This window comes from Scyliorhinus canicula, chromosome 9, assembly GCF_902713615.1.
Source record: "Scyliorhinus canicula chromosome 9, sScyCan1.1, whole genome shotgun sequence".
Classification (NCBI taxonomy): Eukaryota; Metazoa; Chordata; class Chondrichthyes; order Carcharhiniformes; family Scyliorhinidae; genus Scyliorhinus; species Scyliorhinus canicula.
Window position 1 is genome coordinate 94,212,507 of NC_052154.1, and position 19,806 is coordinate 94,232,312.

Genomic DNA, 19,806 nt, shown 5'->3' on the forward strand with positions numbered 1-19,806 from the left:
AGGCCTTTTGCCGTAACTCGCGGATCTCTGCGCCCTAAGCCGTCTGAGTCACCATGAGCTTGTCCAATGAGGCCTTTAGCGGTTCCAGGAGCTCAGCTTTCAGCTCTCTGAAGCAGCTCCTGCTGCTCCTGTGCCCACTGCTGCCATGCTGCCAGTTCCCCACCCGCCGCCATCTTGTTTTTCCTGCCTCGCACCTTTCTCTGCTCCAAAGCCGATTTTCTGACCACCCCGCTCCTGGTCAAGTCCATCCACCGGTAGATAATCTTAGTGGAAGTGTTCCCACACCGGGAAAAGTCCAACCAGCACCGCTACGGGCCCTTAAAAGAGCCCAAAAGACCGAAAATAGTGGGAGCCACCGAACGTGCGGCTTAGCTCCGCATCACCGCAACCGGATGTCTCCGTGTGGCCGCCACTTCACTATCGTGACTAATCATAAGCCTCTGCTGGGACTTTTCCGGGAGGTTAAGCCAATACCGCCCCATTGCTTCTGCACGGATCCAATGCTGGGCTTTGTTGCTCGCTCCCTACGTGTTTTCCCTGGAGCATAAACCAGGGACCTAGATAGGGAATGCCGACGCACTGAGCCGACTGCCTTTGTCGACCGGCCCCATGTCGACCCCCACGACCGGTGAGGTGGTTGCAACCCAAAAGTTTATGGACTCCGTGCCTGTCACGGCATCACAGATCCGTGAGTGGACCCAGACGGAGCCAGTTCTGTCAAAGGTTCGGACATAGTCCTGTATGGTGGGCAGCAGAGACAGCTCCCAGGCGAGTTGCGGGCATTTTCCTCCAAGCTGTCAGAATTTAGCGTGGAAGACATTATCCTCTTGTGGGGTATGCGTGTGATTGTCCCGGAAAAAGGACAGGATCTGATTCTACAGGGCTTGCACAATGGGCATCCGGGTGTGACCAAAATGGCCCGGAGTTATGTCTGGTGACCAGGCCTCGACACCGACATTGAGAAGGTGGTCCAAAACTGCTCCATTTGCCAGGAGCATCAGAAGCTTCTGCCGGCCGCACCCCTACATCACTTGGAATTGCCAGGGCGGCCTTGGGCATGCTTGCATGCGGATTTCGCCGGCCCTTTTCAAGGATCCATGTTCCTTCTATTAATCATTGCCCAGTCTAAATGGCTAGAGGTGCATAAGATGGGAGGCACAATGTCCTCCGCAACAATCGAGAAGATGCGTTTGTCTTTCAGTACGCATGGCCTCCTCGAGGTGCTGGTCACGGACAATGGCACTCCTTTCACAAGTGAGTAGTTTGCAAGGTTCATGAAGATGAACGGCATACGCCATATCTGCACCATTCCATACCACCAGGCTTCCAATGGGTTGGCGGAGCGCGCAGTGCGGACATTCAAACGGGGCCAAAAGAAAGTTTTCCGGGTCTATGGACACGAGACTGGCTCATTTTTTGTTTTCATATCGGACCACTCCACATGCAGTGACTGGGGTAGCTCCCACAGAACTCCTAATGGGCCGTAGACTTTGCACCCGCTTTAGCATGGTCTTCCCAGACATTGTCGCTAAAGTACGCCGCACTCAAGAACGGCAGGGACATGGCCTTTCTCGGCATCGGCCGATTCGGCCGTTGCCGCCCGGTGACCCAGCATTTGCTCGAAATTTTGCAGGTGGTGCCCAGTGGGTCCCTGGTGTTATCTTTCGCTGAATGGGCCCTATCTCTTACCAGGTGCAAGCCCAGGGTCATCTCCAGCATAAGCATATAGGCGACGTTCGGTCCAGAAGGCCGCTTCGTCCAAAGATTCTATGCCCCCGGAGCTCACTTTCTACAGCCGCAGAGCCCAGACACAGTGAGGGTATTAGAACATAGAACAAAGAAAATACAGCACAGAACAGGCCCTTCAGCCCACGATTTGTGCCGAACCTTTGTCCTAGATTAAGGACAAATGAATCTACACCCCATCATTCTACCATAATCCATGTACCTATCCAATAGCCGCTTGAAGGTCCTTAATGTTTCCGACTCAACTACTTCCACAGGCAGTGCATCCCATGCCCCCACTACTCTCTGGGTAAAGAACCTACCTCTGACATCCCCCCTATATCTTCCATTATTCACCTTAAATTTATGTCCCCTGTAATGGTTTGTTCCACCCGGGGAAAAAGTCTCTGACTGTCTACTCTATCTATTCCCCTGATCATCTTATAAACCTCTATCAAGTCGCCCCTCATCCTTCTCCGTTCCAATAGGAAAAGGCCTAGCACCCTCAACCTTCCCTCGTAAGACCTACTCTCCATTTCAGGCAACATCCTGGTCAGTCTCCTTTGGACCTTTTCCAAAGCTTCCACATCCTTCCTAAAATGAGGCGACCAGAACTGCACACAGTACTCCAAATGTGGCCTTACCAAGGTTTTGTACAGCTGCATCATCACCACACGGCTCTTAAATTCAATCCCTCTGCTAATGAACGCTAGGACACCATAGGCCTTCTTCACAGCTCTATCCACTTGAGTGGCAACTTTCAAAGATCTATGAACATAGACCCCAAGCTCTCTCTGCTCCTCCACATTGCCAAGAACCCTACCGTTAAGCCTGTATTCCGCATTCATATTTGTCCTTCCAAAATGGACAACCTCACACTTTTCAGGGTTAAACTCCATCTGCCACTTCTCAGCCCAGCTCTGCATCCTATCTATGTCCCTTTGCAGCCGACAACAGCTCTCCTCACTATCCAACAACTCCATCAATCTTCGTATCGTCTGCAAATTTACTGACCCACCCTTCAACTCCCTCATCCAAGTCATTAATGAAAATCACAAACAGCAGAGGACCCTGAACTAATCCCTGTGGTACGCCACTGGTAACTGGGCTCCAGGCTGAATATTTGCCATCCACCACCACTCTCTGACTTCTATCGGTTAGCCAGTTCGTTATCCAACTGGCCAAATTTCCCACTATCCCATGCCTCCTTACTTTCCGAATCAGCCTACCATGGGCAACCTTATCAAATGCCTTACTAAAATCCATGTACATTACATCCACTGCTTTACCTTCATCCATGTGCTTGGTCATCTCCTCAAAGAATTCAATAAGGCTTGTGAAGCAAGACCTACCCCTCACCAATCCATGCTGACTATCCCTAATCAAGCAGTGTCTTTCCAGATGCTCAGAAATCCTATCCCTCAGTACCCTTTCCATTACTTTGCCTCCCACCAAAATAAGACTAACTGGCCTGTAATTCCCAGGCTTATCCCCATTCCCTTTTTTGAACAGGGCACGACATTCGCCACTCTCCAATCCTCTGGTACCACCCCTGTTGACAGTGAGGACGAAAAGATAATTGCTAACGGCTCTGCAATTTCATCTCTTGCTTCCCATAGAATACTTGGATATATCCCGTCAGGCCCGGGTGACTTGTCTATCTTTAAGTTTTTCAAAATGCCCAACACATCTTCCTTCCTAACAAGTATCTCCTCGAGCTTACCAATCTGTTTCATGCTGTCTTCTCCAACAATATGGCAACTCTCATTCGTAAATACTGAAGAAAAGTACTCATTCAAGACCTCTCCTATCTCTTCAGACTCAATACACAATCTCCCGCTACTGTCCTTGATTGGACCCACCCTCGCTCTAGTCATTCTCATATTTCTCACATATGTGTAAAAGGCCTTGGGGTTTTCCTTGATCCTACCGCCAAATATTTTTCATGCCCTCTCTTAGCTCTCCTAATCCCTTTCTTCAGTTCCCTCCTGGCTATCATATATCCCTCCAGCGCCCTGTCTGAACCTTGTTTCCTCAGCCTTACATAAGTATCCTTCTTCCTCTTAACAAGACATTCAACCTCTCTTGTCAACCATGGTTCCCTCACTCGACCATCTCTTCCCTACCTGACAAGGACATACATATCAAGGACACGTAGTATCTGTTCCTTGAACAAGTTCCACATTTCATTTGTGTCCTTCCCTGACAGCCTATGTTCCCAACTTATGCACTTCAGTTCTTGTCTGACAGCATTGTATTTACCCTTCCCCCAATTGTAAACCTTGCCCTGTTGCGCGCACCTATCCCTCTCCATTACTAAAGTGAAAGTCACAGAATTGTGGTCACTATCTCCAAAATGCTCCCCCATGAACAAATCTATCACTTGCCCTGGTTCATTACCAAGTACCAAATCCAATATGCCTCCCCTCTGGTCGGACAATCTACATACTGTGTTAGAAAAGCTTCCTGGACACACTGCACCAACACTACCCCATCCAAACTATTTGAACTAAAGAGTTTCCACTCAATATTTGGGAAGTTGAAGTCATTCATGACTACTACCCTGTGACTTCTGCACCTTACCAAAATCTGTTTCCCAATCTGTTCCTCCACATCTCTGCTGCTACTGGGGGACTGGGGGGCCTATAGAAAACTTCCAACAAGGTGACTGCTCCTTTCCTATTACTGACTTCAACCCATACTACCTCAGTAGGCAGATCCTCTTCAAACTCCCTTTCTGCAGCTGTTATACTATCTCTAATTAAAAATGCCACCCCCCCCCCCCCCCACCACCTCTTTTACCGCCATCCCTAATCTTATTGAAACATCTATGACCAGGGACCTCCAACAACCATTTCTCCCCCTCTTCTATCCAAGTTTCCGTGATGGCCACCACATCGTAGTCCCAAGTACTGATACATACCTTTAAGTTGACCCACCTTATTCCTGATGCTTCTTGCATTAAAGTATACGCACTACAACCCATCTCCGTGCCTGCACGTACTCTCCTTTGTCACGATCTTCCTCTGGTGCCGCACTCAAAGCCTGCGCAGGTCGTTGCAGAACCGCGTGGAGATAGGGACGGCGAGATGACGGAGGCAGTGGACTCCGACTCCGAGATGGAGACACAGGACGCCTCAGAGGGGGTTGTACATCAACTGATCGTGGATGTACAACTGTTATGGCGTTCATCACGAAAGCGCCGGTCTCCGTCTCGTTACACGCCGCTTGATCCAGCATCTCATGCAAATGGTGTCCAGCCTGCAGCAAAACGAGTCCGACGCTCTCCTTCGCCAGGGTCTTCGGTGGATTCCTTGGACTTTGTTGGGGGAGGGGGGGTGGATGTTATAACCTACCTGCTTACTCCTGGCTGGGGACTGACTAATGGCAATCCCACAATCCTTTGGGAGTATGAGCTCCCCCAATGAGGTGGGCGGATAAATCATTAGCAGAGTCCCTGCATAAATAGAGCTGGCCTATATGGAACCAGCTAGAGAGGAGTGAGCAGCAAGGGACTACTGCTGCTGTTGTAAATATATATGTATTGTAAACAAAGTTATTTCTTTGTATTGGATTCTTTGTGGCCCTCACAAAACGTGTCCTGGTCCTCGAATCGCTACTCTGACCAACCATCCGGCGTGGTCCCATGTCCAATAGTGGGACTGGGCCGTTTGAGTTGTTGTGGGGGGTTGCGCTGTGGGTCGGTTTTGTGAGGGCCATGAAGAATCCAGTACGAGTTTTCAGGATACAAAGAAATAACATTTATTTACAATAACATATATATATATATATATGATGCTCACTCCTCTCTCTCTGCTGGTTCCAAACTGGCCAGCTCTATTGATGCAGGGAGTCTGGTAATGATTTCTCCGCCCCCCTCATTGGGGAAGCTCATACTTCCACAGGATTGTGGGATTGTCATTAGTCCCCAGCCAGTGGTAAGCAGGCAGGTTATAACAGTCGGAACTGCTTTTTGAAGGTGTCAATGATAACCAATACCTCCTTAATCCATTTCTGCATGGTAGGGGTGGGCCGATGTAATCCACATGGGGATTCGTCTTCTCCTCAATGATACCGTAGGTGCAGCCAGTGGCTACCTATAGTTCGGTGGATGTTTCCCGTGCGCTACATTCATGTCCTCCCACCAAGTGTGCACTACCACCCCGGGGCCTGTCTCGGTGCCTGATACAGTCTGACCACATGTGCCAACCTCTCCCTTTGATATATCCCCATACTACCCTCTCCCATATGGGATGACTCTCTGCTCCTATATTCCGCGCCTCTACATCTCTACGTGTTGTCTGAGCTGCCATATTGATGTTGGAGCAAGGGGGTAGAGGGCGATTGGACAGCGGGTATGGCTTGTGGCTGTGTTCCGGCCCTAATCCCTCAGAGGCTGCGTGCAAATCTGCCGGGTTGACCCTATCCTCCCTTGTTAGGTCCGCATGCATTAAATACACACTTCTGAAATCCGGTGATTTGACCATTACGGAGTTCACACCTGTGGTTTAGGTTTGAAGTGTGAATAATCCCCAATAATAGGGACCTTTATATTACGATTTGATGAATTTGGGATACTGGCAATTATGTGGGTCGATTGGCTACCTCAGCCGGGCACATGCGGAATCTCATAGACTGTCCTGTGGGATCTTTTGGAGCAACAATTGTAACTCCCAGCCGAATAGCACCAGAGTCGCCAGATTTGTTGTACCTTCTGAACCACAGTGTGACTCCAACCTGTATATGATGGACACATAACCACAGAGGCTGCATGAAATGATACTAGTTCCATACATTAGGTATATCCAATATTAGTCAATCAACACATGCAGGTTCGACTCTAAACTAACACACATGAAAAACCAACTTAACTTGCAGGTGACTGGCATATGCAGAGCAGATATGGCCTCACCTGGAATCTGTCGTCTGGCAGTGCTGGATGTCTGTTGCTGGTAGTCGGTGGGTCCAGCTCTGGTCCCTCTGTGGATGGCATGGATGGTCCCTTCCTTGGCTGGTGCAGGTATCACCATTGTTGTCATTGGTGGTTGAGAGAGCGGGACCTTTTATCACTTGCAGGTTTTGCGCGCTTTTGAGCAGTCCTAGGTAGATGTCCAATAGATCGATCAGCACTCGATCACCCTGATCGATCTCAACCAATTGGCGATGGACACCTCGATGGCGGGGCGGGTCCCAGTCGGCCATGGCGTTAGTGTCCGAGGCACTTAGGCCTTCCCAAATAAGGAAACCGACGCCACCAAGTCTGCCACAAGCTTCTGCAAGGTCCAAGCTGCAGCCCTTGTATATTTGCAAGCTTCAGCCTGTCACTGTGTAGACCAATTTCCCATCAATCTGTGCGGGTGGCCATTTTGAATGCCCACACCCCTTATCCTTACCCCTCACCCCCCCTTATCCTTATCCCCCCCCCCCCCACCCCTGGCCTGTTATCCGCCAGTACCCCTGGTCCTGGCGCCCGTCCCTGCTGCCAGGGGCACCGTTGGCTGGGGGCATAGCCCTCACTGGGGGCTGCCGTGGGTGTGGTCCTGAGTGGTCCCCTGATGGGTGGCTTTCGGTTGGGCGGGGTGTTTTGTGCTGATGGGTGGGGGCAGTGTTGCGAGGGGGGTGCGGAGGGGTAGGCTGGTGCCACTGTGTAGTACCAGAGGCTGGGGTGGGTGGTGGGTCAGTGAGTGTTCAGCAGGATGCCGGTCCCATTGGGGGGGGTGGGGCAGCCCAGCTGCTTGTCCTGACTCGCCCTCCCCCTCCCCTCCCTCGGCCTTGACAGCCCCGCCGCAGCCAGAAGGGCCGGTGTCTCGCTTCCGCCGCTCTCTCGCTCAACAGCCAGGACGCCAGGTTCACGATTATTGAGAGCACAAGTGAACCACGCCGTCGGGAAATCGGCCCATCGGAGGCGGTGAATCGCGGAGGCCCCTGAGCATTGGGCATCAGGCCCACTAATGATGTGTCTACTGTACTTTCAGCCTGTGCGGCGAGCACTGCATTTATGCCATTTTGGGGGTGCCAGAGCATCCTGATTTGACATCAAACCAGCGTCTAGCGCGATTTTGGCATCGGAAGCTATTCTCCGCCCAATCGTGTTTCACGATTTTGGTGACGGCAAGCGGAGAATCCAGCTCCCGGTAGGTTTATGCCAGCCAGGATGAAGAGCCTACCTCTTAGCTCTCTTAAAATCACTCTTACCTCCCTCTCCTCCTCTAAGGTGTTTCATAAAACCTACTTATTTGTGCAAAGATGTTTATTACCTCTCCTAATACTTTCTTAGGTGACCTGGTGTCGAATTTTCTTTGATTAAATTTTGTAAAGTGCCTTGCGATGCTTTGCTCCTTTCAAGGTGATTTATAAATTTGTTGTTAAAAAGTATCACAAGCTCTTTAATAAAAGAAAATTACTGCGGATGCTGGAATCTGAAACGATCTGAAACCTTTCTCCTCTTTGTTTCCCCCTTCCCCTCCCCCCACACCATCCTCTGATGTTAGTTTCCCTGCTGTTTGAACTTTCACATATTTTGTCCTCTCTGGGGACTGCCATTAACACTCTTTCTCCTTGGTGTCTCCGGCCATTAGCACCAAGTTTCCCTGGGTTTCTGTGGCTATGACTCATCTTTCATTCTCACTCCACAGTATAAATATTTCCCACTCTCTCTGTCTGTTAGCTTTGACAAAGAGTCATCGGACTTGAAACGTTAGCTCTTTTCTCTACCTACAGATGCTGCCAGACTTGCTGAGATTTTCCAGCATTTTCCCTTTTGTTTCACAAGCTCTTTAGTCTCTTCCTAACTTATCCCCAATATGTTATCTCTGGGACAATAAAATGCAATGATACTATGATCAATCATGATACATTTTTACCATTGATAGATAACTACAAACCAGACCATTGAAGTAATCGACCCAACTGTTGAGATCACTGTGCCCAGAGAAGTGAGGAAAGGATTATTCTCTGTATTCAATGTCGTCCTTGCTGTCTACAAAGTGCCGACATGGCTTCAGGTAATTCTATCGGAACTCAAAATTGATTGCTGTTGTTTGCATTGGGGATGAAGTGGTGAGGCAGAGTTCCTCTAAATGTTTGTCCTTGAGCCTAACATCTTGTAACTGGGTCGTATCAGTGCCATTTCAGCACAGGTGCTAATTAGGTGGCTCAACAGCTTCCATGGAATGCAAAATGGCGGGGTGGAAAAGGGAACCTGGGGTTGGATTCTCTGCCCCGCCATGCCACATTCCTGCCCTGACCTACTGGCGGGATTCTCCGTCATGGCAGCCGGTAAAAGGGGTTTCTCATTGTGGGGCAGCCCCATGCCATCGGGAACCCCCCGGGCGCCATCAAAACGGAGAATCCCGCTGGCGGAGAATCCCACCCCCGATCTGATCCCATCAGATTTTCACGAATTGGAGGACGTTAAAATTGCATCCAGGTAGTTTCGGGAAGTTTAGATTGAGGAGATGTGTGGCTGGAGGAAGTTCCAGAGGCAAGGTTGGCTGAGGCCACAAAGGAATTTGAATCATTTCAGTTGGGTATGATCCAGATTAAAAGGCAATGTTGTGGCCGCAGTGGGTGATGATACATGGGCTTGGTGCAGGCTCGGATGAGATTGTGGGTGACAATGCCGTGGGCTAGGATTTCAGGAACAGACTGACAGATGTTAAGGTTCATGCAGGTGAATGTAGATATTGTTTGTGATGGTGGAGATTATTGGGTTGGAAGCTCATCTCATAGGCCTCCCAAGATGGGGAACAACCTAGTTCTTCTTGTAAAATAGCTTGAGATGACAGATGGAAGTGAAGGCGAGGATATGGAATTTGAAGTGAGGGATGCAAGTGAATGCTTCAGTCTTTCCATTAACCAACTGGAGGAAATTAAAATTCATATTGGACTGAATGATGGGTAAGCAATCTGGAAATAGTTAATGGAAGGGGTGAGAAATGTTGGAGAACTTGTGAATGTGGAACCTCAATTGAAGGCTACTGGTGATGCTGGTAATGCGAGCCACGTAGATGAGGCAGAGGAAGGGAAAAATTCAAGATGTTCAGAAGATTTCTGAGCTAATGGTGCCAGGATGAGAAAGTAAACCATTTTGAAGAGTCTCTGGCTAAGAACAGACAGATCAGAGTGGATCAGACAAGGACAGTCTGACTGGGCTGGGCAGTGAGAGTGCATTGGAGGAGGATAATGTGATTTGCCATGTCAGGAATTGAAGAGAGTGAAGAGAGTTCTGCTTGGATAGTAGATTGGCAATATGTTCCAGAATAGCCAGTAACATGGAGGTCAGCAAGTTGGATGGTCAGCAGTTTAATAGGAATTAGGTTGAGAGATAGGAGATGGGTTTCACAGGTAATAAAAGTTTATTGTGGACATAGACTGATGTCGGAGGTAAACCAGAGAAAGATGCAAGTTTCAAGCTCGGACAGCAGGAACCCTAGTAAAGTTTGGTGAGGTAGCAGACTAGGAGAAGTGATGGAAGCAACAGAGACAGCTGAATAAATGTCAATAATGAGGAGGTTCTTGCTCTTTGAGGAGAGACTGGCGGAGCAGAGTGATGGGTTCAAGAAGGCGCAAGAAAGACAGACTCTCCACAATCATCTATTATCAGTGTGTGGCTTTTGAATAGGATAGCAGGAGCTGATATTGTTGGACATAGTCCGGCCTGAGGTGATACAACCAGAGCTGTTGTACATGCACTCAAATCTGTGTGCTGTGGATTTGAGGAAGCAAAGATGGAGCCTGCACTTGGGGAGTGATGCAAAGTATTGTTTTGCTGGGGACAAAGTTAGGGACTAAGGTTAAGCTGTAGAGTGCTGCAGAAGGGAGTTAGAAAGGGCCGAGAATATGAGTGGTGAAGCCACGAGACAGTTGCCGGAGGCAATGGCATAGTGCATTATCCTTGGACTAATGATCCAGAAGCTCAGAGTAATGCTCTGGGGACCTGGATTCACCATGGCAAAAGGTGAAATTTGGTTTCAATGTGATTGAATATTCAGTGAGGGGAAATCAAGTGGCAGTGGGGGTGTGCTGGGTATTATTAAAATGTATTTAAATCCATTAAAATGAGGTTCTCATCCTGTGTCATGACAGCACCAGTGAAGGGCATGGGAAATTGGGAAGCGCAATCTCTCCGGAGAGAATCATGTTTCCGCCCATGTGTTTCTCTCTGACAGTAAAAATCGCCCCTAGCGAATGCACCGAGTTTGTTCAGAATGATTATCTACAACTGTGGCAGTGTGGTCACTGTGCTAATAATCTAGATGCCAGGGTTCTCGGGCCCCTGGTTCGAATCTCAGGGTAGCAGCTGATGAAATTTGAATTCAATAAAAATCTGGAATTAAAAGCCTAATGATGACCGTGAAACCGTTGTCAATTGTCGTAAAAACCCATCTGGTTAACTTAAATCCTTTAAGAAAACCTGCCGTCCTTACCTGGTCTGGCCTGCATGTGACTCCAGATCCACAGCATCCACAGGTTGACTCTCAAATGCCCTCTAAAATGTCCCAGCAAACATCTCAGTTCAAAGGGCAATTATGGATGGACAACAAATGCAGGCCCAGCCAGTAAAACCCACATCCCATGTATGAATAAGAAAAAACAAGAGAGTTGATAAAGGTGGGTCAGACTATTTGGAAAGAGAGTCCAGAGGACAGTTTCAACAGGTTAATTTAGCTAATGAGGTTTTAAGATTGTGAACACAAGTAATTGTTGACCGGAGGTATTGAAACATGTACTACAAGATAACAAGCTAGTACATTCCTTGTTGTGAGTGTATGTGTGAGAGGGTGCATGCGGGTCTGTGAGTGCGCACACCCACTTCTGTCTGTTGCTCAGCTCCCCTCCCTTTTCCAAGCCCTGGCTCTTCCCGCTCCCTCTCACAGGCCCCATTCCTGTCCTCGCCGTCTAACAGTGGCCAGCACGGTAGCACAAGTGGATAGCACTGTGGCTTCACAGCGCCAGGATACCAGGTTCGATTCCCTGCTGGGTCACTGTCTGTGTGGAGTCTGCACATTCTCCCAGTGTCTGCGTGGGTTTCCTCCGGGTGCTCCGGTTTCCTCCCACAGTCCAAAGATGTGCAGGTTAGGTGGATTGGCCATGCTAAATTGCCCTTAGTGACCCGAAAGGTTAGGAGGGGTTATTGGGTTACGGGGATAGGGTGGAAGTGGGTCGGTGCAGACTTGATGGCCTGAATGGCCTCCTTCTGCATTGTATGTTCTAAGTTCTAACTTGCCCCGGTTCTTCCCCACTTCCACACACAAGTCCCGCTCTTATTTACTTCCTTACACAGGCCCCAGCTCTTCCACGCTCCTTCTTACAGGCCCCGCTCTTCCCCGTTCCCTCCTACAGGCCACGCCTACCCGGTCCCTCTCACAGGCCCGACTATTCTGCATTCCCTCTGACAGGCCCCGGCTCTACGCTACTCCCTCACACAGGCCCCGGCTCTACCCTACTCCCTCACACAAGCCCAGCTCTTCCCTACTCCCACACACAGGCCAGGCCATTTCCAGTTCCCTCTCATAGGCCCCACCCCCTCTCACAGGCCCCATTCCTGTCCTCTCCATCTAATAGGCCCTGGTTCTTCCCCACTTCAACACACAGGTCCCGCTCTTCCTTACAATCTTGCACAGGCCCCAGCTCTTCCCTGTCATTCTCACAGGCCCCGCCTTCTCCGCTCCCTCTTACAGGCCCTACTATTCTGCGTTCCCTCTCACAGGACCCAGCTATACCCTGCTCCCTCACACAAGCCCAGCTCTTCCCCGCTCCCACACACAGGCCTGGCCCTTTCCCGTTCCGTCTCTCAGGCACCGCTCTTCTATGCATGCTCATAGATCCTGGCGCTTTCCCACTCACTCACACAGGCCCAGCTTTTCCCCACTCCCTCTCATGGGCCCCTGCTCCTGCCCACTCCATCTCAACGGCCCCAGCTGTGACCTGTGAGGGCCCAGAACCTTCCTACTCCCTCACACAGGCTCTGCCTCTTACCCACTCCCTTTCACAGGCTTCATTCTTCTCCGCTCACTCTCACATGTCCCGCTCTTCCCCGCTCTCCTACACAGGCACTGGCTCTTGCCCAATCCCTCTCATAGGCCCCACTCCATCTCACAGACCCTACTCCATCTCACAGGTCCTGGTTCTTGCCCGCACACTCTCACAGGCCCTGGCTCCTCCCCTTTTCCTCTCACAGGCCTCACTTCTTTCCACTCCCTCTCATGTGTCCGCTCATCCCTGCTCCATCACACAGGCCAGGCACTTGCCCACTCTCTCTCACAGACCCTGGTTCTTGACCGCTACCTCTTGCAGGTCCTGGCTCTTGACCACTCTCCCTCACAGGCCCAGCTCCCTCACAAAGGTCTCGCTCATTCTCATAGGCCCTGCTGCTTCTCACAGGCCCTGGCTCGTCCCCGTTCCCTCTCACAGGCCTCACTTCTTTTCACTTCCTCTGATGTGTCCACTCTTCTCCGCTTCCACACACAGGCCCTGAAACTTGCCCACTTCCCTTGACAGGCCCGCTCACTCTCACAGGTCCCACTCCCTCTCATAGGCCTTGGCTCTTTGCCGCACAGTCTCACAGGGCCTGGCTGTTCTACATGCTCTCCCATATGTCCCACACACTCGCACAGGCCCTGGCTCTTCCCCGCCCCCTCACACAAGCCCAGGACCTTCCCGCTCCCTCACACAGGCTCTGCCTCTTACCCACTCCCTCTCACAGGCTCCGCTCTCCCAGACATAGCTCCCTCTCACAGGCCCCTCTCCCTCTCACATGCCCTGCTCTTCCCTAGTCCCTGTCACAGGCCCCACACTTCCTGTTCCCGCACACAGGCACTGGCCCTTCCGCACTCACTTGCTTCTTCTGACAGGCCCTACTTCTTCTGGCAGGCCCTGCTTTCTCTCACAGACCCTGGCTCTTGCCCACCCATCTCACAGTCCCTGGCTCTTGCCCGCTCCCTCTCACAGGCTATGACTCCTCTGCGCGCTCTCTCACATACCCCGCTCCCCCTCACAGGCCTTCCCCATTCGCTCACAGAAGCCCTGGACCTTCCTCACTCTCTCTCACAGCCACTGCTGCTTCTCACAGGCCCTGCCTCTCCCCCGTTCCCTCTCAGACCATGGCTCTTCCTTGCACCCTCTCACATACCCCACTCCCCCGCACAGGCCCTGGATCTTCCCCACTCCCTCACACAAGACCTGGACCTTCTCCACTCCCTTCAGGCACTTCTGCCTCTCACAGGTCCTGCCTCTTCTCTGCTCCCTCTCACATGTCCCACTCTTTTCCATTCCCTAACACAGTTCCTGGCTCTTTTCCACTCCCTCTCCCAGGCCCTGGCTCTTGACTGCTCCCTCTCACAGGCCCGGCTCACTCTAACCAGCCCTGCTGCCTCACACAGGCCCTGGCCATTCGCTGCTCCCACACACAGGCCCCGCTCCCTCTCAGAGGCCCCACACCCTCTTGCAGACCCCACTCCCTAACATATGCCCTGCTCCCTGTCACTAGCCCCGCCCTTCCCCGCTCCCTCACACAGTGCTTGACTCTACCGCATTCCCTCTCAAAGGCTCTGCTCTTCACCGCTCCCACATACAGGCCCTTCCTCACTCCCTCTCACAGGCCCCGCTTTTCCACGCTCCCTCACTGCCACTCTTCCCTACTCCCACTCTGTGCCCCGCTCCCTCGCACAGGCACTCGCACTTCCCCGCTCTTTGCCGCTCCCTCTCACAGATCATGCTCTTTCTCCCTCTTCCGCGCTCCAAGATCCCGCTCCCTCAAACTGGCCCTCCCTCTTCCTCGCTCCCTCCCACAGGCTCTGACTCTTCACCGTTCCCTCAGACAGGCCCTGGTTCTTCCCACGCCCCGTCACTGGCCCCGCTCCCTCTCACAGGCCCACTCCCTCATATATGCCCTGCTCTTGCCCAATCACTGTCACTGACTCCACCCTAATCCGTTCCCTCACACCTGGCCTTTCCTACTCCTCCTCACAGGCTCCGTTCCCTCACACAGGCTCCGTTCCCTCACACCTGGCCTTTCCTACTCCTCCTCACAGGCTCCGTTCCCTCACACCTGGCCTTTCCTACTCCTCCTCACAGGCTCCGTTCCCTCACACCTGGCCTTTCCTACTCCTCCTCACAGGCTCCGTTCCCTCACACCTGGCCTTTCCTACTCCTCCTCACAGGCTCCGTTCCCTCTCACAGGACCCGTTCCCTCTCACAGGCTCCGTTCCTCCTCACAGGCTCCGTTCCCTCTCACAGGACCCGTTCCCTCTCACAGGCTCCGTTCCTCGTCACAGGCTCCGTTCCCTCTCACAGGACCCGTTCCCTCTCACAGGCTCCGTTCCCTCTCACAGGCTCCGTTCCCTCTCACAGGCTCCGTTCCCTCTCACAGGCTCCGTTCCCTCTCACAGGCTCCGTTCCCTCTCACAGGACCCGTTCCCTCTCACAGGCTCCGTTCCCTCTCACAGGCTCCGTTCCCTCTCACAGGCTCCGTTCCCTCTCCCAGGACCCGTTTACTCTTACAGACCCTAGCTCTTTCCCAATCCCTCTCATAGGCCCTGGCTTTTCCGCAGTCCATCTTAAAGACTCTGCTCACTGTCACAGGCCCCACTCTTGCCGCTCTATCTCTTTGAGGCCCTGCTCTTCTCCAGCCCCTCTCATTGGAGTCTTCTCCACTCACTCTCACAGGCCCCACTCCCCACACAGGCCCTACTCTCCTTCACTCCTTCTCTGGTGCTGGCTCTTCCCAACTCTCTCATACAGGCTCTGCTCTTACCCGCTCCCTCACAAAGGGCCTGTCCTTTTCCGATCCCTCGTACAGGCCCACTCTGACCTGCTACCTCTCACAGGCCCTGGCTTTTCCCCTTCACTCACACGACCATGGCTCTTCCCGGCTCCCTGACAAAGCCCCTGCCTCTTGCCCACTTCCTCTCATAGTCCCTGGTTCTTACCCACTCCCTCTTGCTCTTTTTAAAAAAATTTAGAGTATCCAATTAATTTTTTCCAATTAAGGGGCAATTTAACTGGGCCAATCCACCTATCCTGCACATCTTTTGGGTTGTAGGCACGGTGAGAATATGCAAACTCCACACGGACAGCGCCCCAGAGCTGGGATCGAACCTGGGAACTTGGCGCCGTGAGGCAACCATGCTAACCACTTGCGCCACCTTGCTGCCCGCAGGTCCTGGCCCTTGACCACTCCTGCTCATAGATCCCCCACTCCTCACGGCGCTGAGGTCCCAGGTTCGATCCCGGCTCTGGGTCACTGTCCGTGTGGAGTTTGCACATTCTCCCCGTGTCTGCGTGGGTTTCGCCCCCACAACCCAAAAATGTGCAGAGTAGGTGGATTGGACATGCTAAATTGCCCCTTAATTGGAAAAAATAATTGGGTAATCTAAAATTTAAAAAAAAAAAAAAAAAATAGATCCCCCACTCCCTTTCTCAGACCCCACTCCTTCTCACAGGCCCTAGCTCTTGACCACACACTCTCACAGTCCCTGGCTCTTGCCGGCACACTCTCACAGGTCCTGGATCTTCCCTGCTCCATCACACAAGCCCTGGACCTCCCCCGCTCCGTCTCACAGGCCCTACTTTTCCCGCTCCGTCTCACAGGGCTTGCTCCCACTAACAGACTCTGCCAATCACACGTGCTCTACTCTTCCCCGTTCCCTATCAATAGCCCCGCCCTTCCCCGCTCCCTCTCACGGGCTCTGCTCTTCACTACTCCCACATACAGGCCCTGCTCTACCCCGCTCCCTCTCACGGGCTCCGCTCTTGACCGCTCCCTCATAGAGGCCCTGCTCTACCCCACTCTCTCTCACAAGCTCCGCTCTTCACTGCTCCCTCATACAGGCCCTGCTCTACCCCGCTGCTCCGCCAGCGGGCCATTGCCAGAGGCTCGCCCAGCAATCCTCTGTTCCCTACTGGCCGAGTTCCCGACGCCGTGGAACTAACCACCTATTGCCAGTCGGGATGCTGGCGTAGCGGCTGCGGACTCAGTCCACAACCGCCCTGGTCGGGGGTGGGTGGATCGGAGGCCGGGGGTGGGGGACCTTTCTAGGAGGCCGGGGCATTAATGTGCGGGGTTTGTGTCTCGGGCGCGCGGGTTTTGTTTTTGACTGGCTCCACGGTCCGAGTCCGCCATGGAGCACGCACGGCCGCCGGAGGGCGCCGCTGTGTACATGCGCGGCCTCTGACCTGGAAGTGTGGGGGGGCCTGTACCTGCAGCAAAAGCTGCGAGATTCATTCTGGGTCCCTGCTAGCCTGCTGCATGGCTGAGAATTGGTTTAATTTTTTAGAAGGAATTTTAGGAGTAAAACTCCACGGTTTTGACTTAGTCTCAATAATGGCGAATCCAGCCCCATGTCTCTTCCCCGCTCACTTACAAAGACGCCCCGCTCTCTCACGATGGCTCTGGCTCTTCGCCGCTCCCTCTTAATGGCCCCTTACACAAGCCCTGGCTTTTCACAGACCTTGCTCTCTCACTCAAGTCGTGGATATTCACCACTCACTCTCACAGATCCTGCTTCCTCTCGCAGGCCCTGGTACTTCCCCGATCCCTCTCGCAGGCCCAACTTACTGGAGCATGCCCATCCCTCTCACTGGCCCTGCTCTTCCCGCTCACTCACACAGACCCTGGCTCTTCGCCGCTTCCTCTCACAGGCCCCACTCTTTTCCCCCCTCCCTCTTCCAGGCCCCCCTCCCCCTCCCAGGCCCCCCTGCCTCTTCCAGGCCCCCCTCCCACTTCCAGGCCCCCCTCCCTCTCCCAGGCGGGGGGTCCCGGCCCCGAGGTGTGGCGTGAACCACTCCGGCGTCGGGCTGCCCCAAAGGTGCGGAATTCTCCGCACCTTCAGGGGCTAGGCCGGCCCCGGAGTGGCCCGTGGAGAAGGGGCCTGGCACCACGCCAACCTGCGCCGAAGTTCCTCCGCCGGCCGGTAGGAGTTGGCGTGTGCTGGCGTGCGCAGCCAGGTCCCGCCGCCAAATACCTGGTGTAACATACGCTGGCAGGACTGGCCGAAAACGGGCGGCCACTTGGCCCACTGGGGGCCGGAGAATCGCCGGGGGGGGGGGGGCTGCTGCTAGCGGCCACCGACCGGCGCGTCGCGATTCCCGCCCCCGCCAAATCTCCGGCGCCAGAGAATTTGGCAGACGGAGGGGGCAGGATTCACATCGACCCCCGGTGATTCTCCGACCTGGCGGGGGGTCGGAGAATCCCGCCCCCTGACTCTTCTCTGTTCCCTCTCATAGGTTTCGACCACTTACACAGGCCCTAATTCTTGCCCGCTCCCTCAGCCAGGCCCTGGTTCTTCTGTGCTCCCTTTCAGAGGCCCCACTCCCTCTCGCCGTACCCACTCCCTCAGCCAGGCCCTGACTCTTTTCCATTCCCTCTCACAAGTCCCCCGCGCCCCCACAGGCCCTGGCTCTTCCCCATTCCCACTCGCTGGCCTCGCTCCGAATCCCCACCGTTCCCCCACTCACAGGCAATGTTTCTTGCCCGTTCCCACTCACAGGTCCTGGCCCTTCCCAGCTCCCTCTCACAAATCTCGCTCCCTCACAAGGTCTCTGGCTCTTCTCCACTCCCCTCAAACAGTTCTTTCTCACAAGCTGCTCTCACTATCATTTGCCCTGGCTCTTCCCCGCTACCTAGCAAATTCCCTGCCCTCTTTCATGGGCTGCACTCCCTCACACAGACCCTGGCTCTACTCCGCTTCCTCTCACAGATCCTGCTCCCTCTCAGAGCCCTGGCTCTTCACTGCTCCCTATCACAGGTGCTGGCTCTACCCTACTCTTTCTCATAGGCCTGACTCCCTCGCTTGAGCCCTGTCTCTTCCCAGCTCACTCACAGGTCTTGCTCCCTCACACAAGCTCTGGATCTTTGCTGCCCAATTATCACAGATCTTGCTCCATCAGACAGGCTCTGGTTCTGTCCAACTCCCACTCACAGGCCCTGATTCTTATATGCTCCCTCAAACAGGCCCCATTTCCCCATTCCCTCAGACAAGTCCTGGCTCTTCCCCGCTCCCTTTCACGGACCTTTCTCCCTCTCACAGGACCTGGTTCTGATCCTCTCATGCTCACAGGCTCTGCTGCCTCTCACACATCTCGCTCCCTCACACACATCCTGGCTCTTCGCCACTCAGTCTCACAGACCCAACCTCTCCCTCTCAGAGGCCCAACCATTTTGCCCATTCCCTCGGACAGATCCTTGCTCTTCCTCGTTCCCATTCACAGTATCTGCTGCCTCTCCCATGTCCTGGGTCTTCCTCGCTCCCTCTCATGGCCCTGCTCCCTCCTGTGGTGATATGCTTCACTGTAAATACACAAGGAGTTAATGTAAATACACTACAACTAAGTAAACACGAGAGGGAGCACCGGAGATGTAATGACATGCAGACATACAGCTAATGAACACATAGAATAGGACACGACCAATGGGCAGTCAAGAAACCCAGAGGTGGCACTACCACAAGGGGTTACCCATATAAAAGGACAGGGCACACATGCTCTTTCTCTTTCCACAGGCGACACTCAGAGAGCAGATCAGAAGCATCACACCCACCGCATGGCTTAGAGCAGAATGGTTAGTTAGACTGAGTTACTATAGCAAGATTAGCAGGAGAGTCGAACTCAAGTAGGAGAATTTTTAACTGTTCAATAAATGTGTTAAACCTATCTCCAAGTCTGAACCTTCCTTTGTCAGAGTATACATCAAGGAAGCAGCTTATGCTACATGAAGAAGTATAACACAACACCTCTGTGACCTGGCACTTACCCTATCCCGCTCAGGATCTGCTGCCTCTCCCACGCCCTGGCTTTTCCCCTCTCCCTCACACAGGCCCCTGCTCTTCCCTGCTCCCACATACATGCACTTGCTCTTCTCTGCTCCCTCTCACAGACTGTGCTGTTCGCTGGTCACTTTCACAGGCCCCACTGCCCCTCATAATCCCTGGCTCTTCCTCGCTCCCTCACAAAGGCCCCGGCTCTTCTTCGCTACCTCTTGCATGTTCCGCTCATCCCTACTCGCACACACAGGCCCTTGCCTTCCCCGCTCCCTCTCATGGGCCCCGTTGTTACTTGCTCTTCTTACAGGCCCCACTCTTA

The 19,806-nt window shown here is 53.0% G+C and overlaps 1 protein-coding gene across 1 annotated transcript in view; it reads left to right on the forward strand.

Moving 5' to 3' along the window:
* The window catches only part of LOC119970911 (adhesion G-protein coupled receptor G6-like), a 319,332-nt gene that overhangs the window by 114,936 nt on the left and 184,590 nt on the right, over positions 1-19,806 (forward strand). Inside the window, exon 6 of the mRNA XM_038806021.1 lies at positions 8,598-8,729. Coding sequence (XP_038661949.1) covers positions 8,598-8,729 — 132 coding nt within the window. The remainder of the gene's footprint in view (positions 1-8,597; positions 8,730-19,806) is intronic.